The sequence below is a fragment of the Micropterus dolomieu genome, linkage group LG19 (assembly GCF_021292245.1).
Source record: "Micropterus dolomieu isolate WLL.071019.BEF.003 ecotype Adirondacks linkage group LG19, ASM2129224v1, whole genome shotgun sequence".
Lineage (NCBI taxonomy): Eukaryota > Metazoa > Chordata > Actinopteri > Centrarchiformes > Centrarchidae > Micropterus > Micropterus dolomieu.
Window position 1 is genome coordinate 35,481,106 of NC_060168.1, and position 7,142 is coordinate 35,488,247.

The following is a 7,142-nucleotide window of genomic DNA, read 5'->3' on the forward strand; positions in this document are numbered from 1 at the left end:
GCACGGCACGTCAACGTGTTACCTGCCACGTCAGTACGTCGACAGTCGACGCACGAAGGCCACGCCCTCGTGAAACGTCACACGCTCTCCTCACAGAGGAAATTTGTTCAGACAGAATTAATTTTCTACTGGAATGTTTTGTAGAAATGAGAATGTGTTTTTCTGTTAACAAACTCTTTTTATTCTTTTACTTTACTATTATTCTTTATGTACTTCTGCAGTTATCCTTCTTTGTTCAGATTATAATTGACACCTATCCTGCTGCCTTTGGTGAATTTGTAGTTTTGATGAATATGAAGCCTTAATATGATTTTTTATGTATATGTTGATGCCTCAATGTTTGCTATGCTCTTGGTATGCATTTAAATGTTAATAAAGTTAACAAAAATTACAAAAGGACCATTTATTAGGTCTAGAGGAAGGGAAAGGGACACATGTTACTGTTTTGCTCTTGAGAAAATAATATTTTTCAGTCATTAACTGTCGGTAATACTAAAATTATATGAATCCAAATTCAATATTAAATATTTAGCAAGTTTCCTGGAATGTTTATATCCCTTCAAATGAAGAATTAAAATCGTATGTGTGCGACTGACTTGTCAGGACCTGATTTTGTTTTGTTTTTTAGCACAATGACAAAATCTAAACCTAAATCTGAACTCGCCCAGACTCTAAACAGGGTCGGACCTGGTTAGTACTATGATGGAGGAATAAATCTTAAGACATTTGTCATGATAAAAACTCAAATTCTGCAGCTTCTCTGTCGGCCTCTGCTGGTTCGGTCCAGACTTGCAGATGAACGGTGACGACTCCCAGACAAAAAATAATATATATAGAAAATAAGAAAACATAACTGTGTTAAGTAATGTAAAGTTTTTTTATGTTGAATATATAGGTGTGTGTATTTACCTGTAGACATATTACTTATGGCTACATAAATAATATTCACAAAAGCGATATTTCTAATATAACCTATCCATAGATCAGTATGTAACTGTAAATACTTTAAATATAGTATATACCATAGAGTGTAGTGAATTAAACAAGGTATTTTTTCATATGTATGGCCATAAATGAAATCAAAGACACATCAAAGAGATGAAAAGGATTAAAAATCCATCTAGCAGCTGTGTGAGGCTGTACTGACGTTACACACAAAATATAGATAATGAACATTACACCTGCTAAACATTAGCATGTTAGCATTGTCTTTGTGAGCGTGTTAGCACGCTGACATTAGCATTTAGTTCAAACCTCCGCTGTGTCACAGCAGTCTTGTTTTTATGAGGCTGCGATCTTTGCACCTTCCGTCCGACAGAGAAGTCAAGCGTTCAATTTTCTTCTGATTAGTACTTTTTATTTCTTATCATAATGTAATTGTCATATCAAGGTCTTGATCTCGTTTATCTTAATGAACAAAACAAAACACATATTCCATAAATAACAGCAACACGTGTAATGAGAAAGAAAAAGGACACAGTGTCACTGATGCAAAGCACCCGAAGCTGAAACCACCAGATGTTGAGCTTTCACCACCTGCAGGCAGAGTGCTGCAGCTGCTGCAGATGTTAAATATAAAACATTAAACACTCGTAAACAGCAGCTCTACATAAGCAGGAAAGTGCCGCTGTAACTCGCTGCCTGCAGGTGATGCCCTTGTTAAAATCTCAGCGGATGTCTTCTGCCTGCAGGAGGTGACGCTGACGTCTGCAGGTTACTTCCCTTTCCTCCGGGTGGTGCAGGCTGGCAGGTGGATAAGCGTTCTCACAATGATGGAGCAGCTCCACAGAACCTGCAGTCTGCTAAACGTGAGCTGGTGAGTGTTATTATCCAGCTTCAGGTGATTTACATAAAAAAAAAAAAAAGAAAATACATCCCCTGAGCCTCAGAAAGCCATTAACAAATAAGAACAATAAGAAACAGGATGTAAAATCAGTCTGTCTGCAGAGTTTTGAACCAAACTCTCACATTTATATATTAAAGCCTGTTAACAGATAAAAATATATGTAATATTATGGTATATAAATATAACCTATCTGATATAAAAAGGGAATCAGTCCCTTTGACAGGAGGTGTTCTCCTCTCTGCTCCTCTCCCCCACTGAGGCTCCTCCTCTTCCTCTGCTGCTATCTGCAGGACTGAAACAACAGGAAAGAAGCTGAACCACGGCTTGACCGGAGGTTCTCCTGCATGCTTGGAAGGGGAGGGCGAGGGAAGGGGTCATCCGTTGGATGAAATCTGCAGCTTCACCGCTAGATGCCACTGAATCCTGCACACTGCTCCTTTAAGTAAGTTGCACACATGCTTTAACGGCGCTAACTGAGCACTGAAACGCCGTTGGGCAGAGGGAAAGCATCGCCAGCGGCTTGTGAGTCTTACTGTGTGTTAACAGAGAACGTAAAGGGAGCTTTTCGTACGCTTGCAAAGTCAATGCAAACACGTGAATAGACGTGAAGTCACGCTGCGAAACCCAAATGACATAAGCTGAAAATTTTCATCGGGAGTGTTAAGAATAAACACAAGTAGTCAAGTGGTGAAAATTCACTTTGCGTTGAATGTGAACACACCATTACTAAAGAACACATGAGCTGTACTAAAGTGCATGTGCGACGTCGTCCAGTCACCTCCTGCGCTCCGTACTCCTGCCCCGGACTTTATCAGGGAGCATCCAGGATCAGTGATGCAACGGCGAACCCTGCGCGTGACTTGATGAATGCTTAACTGAAACTCTTCTTGCTGATGTTTTCATCAAATCAAGCTCCCAAAAGGATCACTATTATATTTCCTTGCTCTTTATACAAGACTAATGTTTATTTTCAGCTTATCTCCTGTGGCCAAGTTGGAGTCGATAGTTGTTGCAGCTGATATTTTAAAAACCAATCAGCAGATTTGTAAAAATGTCAGTCAGGGAAACTGATTTCTCTCAGCGCTGATGCTTCTAGTCTAGCAGCAGGCCGGGAGGGAGGGGTGTTCGAAGCTTCCAGGTCTCCGTAGCTTCTTGGAGGATCCTGTCAGCTCCTTCTGCTGCTACAGCACCACGTTAGAAAAAAAGCTGTTTTACCTCTAAAACGTTACAACACTGATGTCCTAAGAGGGTCACCGAGGGTCTAATGATCCTCTAACCACATTCACTGACTGTAAAATATGCCACTGACACCAAACCTGTAGACTTACCGTACTGCTTAACCCAGGTAAGGCTGGAACAGTGAACAGGACAGATGGGTTAGTATGTTCAGTCCTCATCTCTAATCTGAATGTACACAATGTTCATTTAATATTATATTAACTCGCATTTTAACAGAGTCCTGCTAGCATCCCACAGATGCAGCCATGGAATCGTACTTATCAATTGATTTGCAGGGCTGAAGGACATTTGAAGTAAATCTGTGTAAATCTTTTGGACTAGGTTCAACATTTGTGGATATGAGAAATCCGTCCTGACCATGTTGACCTTTGAGGAAATAGAAACAGCACACAGTTCTGAGGCAGGAGTTGATGGTACAAAAACATATCTTAGATAAACTTTATTTGGTGTGTTTGCAATCGATCTAGCTAGCTTGCTAACGGAATAAGAATATTGTGAAAAATGTCAGTCAGTGTTTCCCAAAGACCATGACTATGTCCTCAAAAGTCTTCTCTTGTCCACACCCCAAACATAATCAGTTTGCTGTCATTGAGCAGGAAATAAATCAGAAGATATTCACATTTGAGAAGCTGGAATCAGAGAATTTAGATGTTTTTTGGATAGTAGTTTAATTAAGTAGTTGACAACTAATCAATTAATCTATTAATCGCTGTGAGGACGGACTGAAATGTCAGCAGTCAGGGTTAGGGCCATGAAGTGATGATACTGAGCTGGAGTCAGGACAGTTAGCTTAGCTTAGCATAAAGACTGGAAGCAGGGGGAAACAGCTAGCCTGGCTCTGTCTAAAGAGTATTTAAATGGACCGACCAACTCCTTTAAAGCTCACTAACTAACATGATGGATGTCACTGTTCAGTCTGTACAAAAAGAAGTGCCACAGTTTAGAGTCTTCTGCTGTTTCTTCTGCCTGAACGGCTCATATGAAGTTTACCGAGACCCTTCGCGATGGGGGCCGCTGGGATTTTATCTGTACTGCCAGTTGGTTCAGTTCTGTATCGATACTCGTTTTCATGACTAACTAATAATAAATAAATTCATTCAGAACGGGATTAGAATTTAACATTTTAAACAGAACTATGTTTCTACAGTGAACAAAGTTCAACGGTAAAGTTTACAGCAGTTGGGTTAACAGGAATTATCCAGATTTTAAGGTTCATAGCTGTGCTTTACTTACTGGTCGTTCTTCGCTTGGCTCTGATGGAGCTACTTTAGCTGCTGATGAACTCGGTAAACTTTTGGGTTCAGGCTGAGCGACCGGCTGTCCCGGAGTCACCAGGGCTTTGTTCTTTATCAGGGTGGTCAGGACTGAAGAGAGGAAAGACAGGAGAATTCAACCGAGTAAATGCTTAACGCTAATGTGTAAGCACAACGTCCAGGTGTTGAACCGGTCTGTACCTTCTCTGGTAAGGTTCTCGGCGGCACTCATGGCCCTCCCGCCGAGGTTGCTCACCATGTTGTCCACCATGGCCTCGTGGCGGAGGAAGATGGGCCGTACCACTTTGTCGTAGATTATCTGGGAGCCGTTCCAGGACATCGGAGCCATGCACCACAACAGGAAGAGACACTGGAACCACAGAGGACAGAGAGATCCACATTAGTCCTAGCCTGGGTTCAGACCTCCGAATCCCTCGTCTCTGATTCTGTAGGGGAATCTAAGAATCTAATAATATACATGTGGGCCACGACAGACATGTGTTGCTGAGTGTTAATGGTCAACTTTAAGTCCTAACTTCAACAATCACTGGTTCTTAAGTGTTCTCTCTCACCTTAAAAGCATAGTAGAACGGGAACCAGTAGAGGAAGATATCGGAGAAGAACTCGCCCAGGCTGAAGACGCCGTACACCACCCAGTACGTCAGCCATTTTGTGTCGTCTTCTTTGCTCGGACTTTCAATGGCTTTGATTCTGCAGATACGAGAGGAGGCAGCCTGTCAGAATGTTTCAGGCGAGCCGTCCATCACGCAGACCTTTCAAATACCGCCATAACCGTCGTACAGTAGAGAGCCTAGGCCTTCCGGTGGACCACCAGGGGACCTTATTACGGAAATATGTATATAAAAATATATAACGAGTATATTCTTTATGAAATAAGGTTCCATGGGGTGGAAGGGGAAGGAGGGACTTTATTTCTCTATTTTAACTTAGACATAAGCTGGAATCCTTTGCTGAGAGCTTCCAGTTCAGCACTGCAAAGTAATACGAGAAACACCAGGCACCATCTGTCTCGTTTGCTGTCTTGACTGGCAAACAAAGGGACAGGCAGAGCTGTATCTTCACAGGAAGTACTCACGAATAATAAGCTGGATAGACAAAACCAATCAGGTTGCAGAGGAGGGAGGCACCATATCCATACACCAGGTAGAGTCCTGTCAGTGAGACGGCACCTGGACGAGACACACAGGAGACAAACTGCATGTCCACAACGAGGCAGATATACATAAAAAACGATATTAACTGACGAGTGACGAGACACTTAACCCACAAGACGAGACGATATTTTAACATTTGTTCTAACATCTTCAATTCTTAAACATATGAGCGGGGGGTCTGTACCAGTTTATAGTGGAAATGTTTTTATTTGTGTGCGGGGAAACACAAAGTTTAGGCAGCAGGTGACAATTGTAAATCTAACCCTCTAAGAGAATGTAAGTGAGTGCAGCTCTCAGTCATTCTGTGCTGCTTTCAGATCTGTTTCTCCTGCAGATCAACTTTTCTCCTGTAATATCCAGTCAGCTCACATGCAGCCATGATTTAGTCCTTCCTCCTCTTTTGTCATGTTCACAGGGGGAAAACTTGGCCCAAAAGAAACTGTCAACAAGTTGCTGATCGGTGCTGCACGGTTTTGGGTCATTTTATAATCAGTAGCTTGTTTTTTTAGCTTATTACTTATTGTTACTTATTTTAGACAACGCACGTTTGTTTCTTCTATATTTTAATCGCACTGCATGTTTTCTTATTTTGCAAAAAAAAAACCTTCCTCAAAACTTTTTCATTTGTTAGTTAACATTTGCTGTTCCAAGCTATTTGTTCAGAACATTGTTCAAATGTTTTCAAAGAGCGATGGGGACATGTGACCGGCGTCCCCGGTGTAAATGACACCTATGCAAGCAGGTGTGTTTGCAGCAGAGGCGCGTGCATGTGAGTGTGAGTGTGGGGAAAAGAGAACTGAAGGGAAAAGCAGAATCAAGAAGTAGTAAGGTGGAGATTGAAGTAGGATTAAAATGGTGAAGTAAGGAATTAGCTATTTTTGACCTGAAATCCAACCAACCGCCCGACAGGCAGATCATTGATCGATCAGGTAAAACAATCAGGTGTCGTGACCTGAAACTACACGTTAAAGGACGATCAGCCAGAAATTCAGCCCGATTGTAAAATGAGTGTCTGCCCGGCGTTAGAGGAAGCAAACAGAATCAGAAAGCTTTCAACTCTCTGCAGACTTACAGACAAAATAAACACAGACACCGAAGGTAAGAAGGTAAAGGCTTCAGAGGGTTGAACAGCCGCAGGTCAAATGACTGACAGACTGACAGAATAAAGACCACGAGGACTCTGTTAACTAACCTGCCACCTCTGCAGATATTCAGACCCAACCTGAGCGGCAGACAGACAGGAAGTAAAAAACCGTCCTACCTCTGATCAGCTTATGTGGCGGTTCACACATGGAGGCCGGCTGCTCCGCTGTCTGTCCCTGTGGATAATCTGCTTTAAGTGTCCCGCAGAGTGGGGGACACTGTGCACCAGGCACTACAGTGACATCATGCCAGCGTGTTACTGATCCACTGTACGAGCACCAGCGTGGTGTGAATAGACTGCTGTTCACTGCTCAGGAACTGAATACTGCGAGTAACAAACTGATCAGTGTTCAATATTCATTGTTTGTTTCTCCTCTTGTTAATGCAAGAGTTTGATCTGTTGCGTCGCTGCAACAGTGAGGCAACAACTTATATTTAAAATCTCCCGTCACTGCAGCCTCCCTGCATCCAACGCTCCCGGTTAGA

The 7,142-nt window shown here is 42.4% G+C and overlaps 1 protein-coding gene across 4 annotated transcripts; it reads right to left on the bottom strand.

Moving 5' to 3' along the window:
• Positions 1 to 1,349: 1,349 nt before the first annotated feature.
• On the bottom strand, positions 1,350 to 7,142 carry LOC123957365 (receptor expression-enhancing protein 6-like). Of its 4 annotated transcripts, XM_046030083.1 has the most exons (7): positions 6,775 to 7,142; positions 5,435 to 5,528; positions 4,911 to 5,049; positions 4,540 to 4,708; positions 4,319 to 4,449; positions 3,175 to 3,197; positions 2,616 to 3,027 (listed from the first exon to the last, which is right to left on the bottom strand). In XM_046030083.1, the coding sequence occupies exons 1-6, from the start codon at positions 6,803 to 6,805 to the stop codon at positions 3,183 to 3,185; spliced, it is 579 nt and encodes a 192-aa protein (XP_045886039.1). In that variant the 5' UTR covers positions 6,806 to 7,142; the 3' UTR covers positions 2,616 to 3,027; positions 3,175 to 3,182. The 4 variants fall into 4 exon arrangements, with proteins under 4 accessions (XP_045886036.1, XP_045886040.1, XP_045886039.1 ...); XM_046030080.1 differs by lacking the exons at positions 2,616 to 3,027; positions 3,175 to 3,197 and adding an exon at positions 1,350 to 1,834; XM_046030084.1 differs by lacking the exons at positions 2,616 to 3,027; positions 3,175 to 3,197 and adding an exon at positions 1,847 to 2,138 and having other exon boundaries at positions 6,775 to 7,141.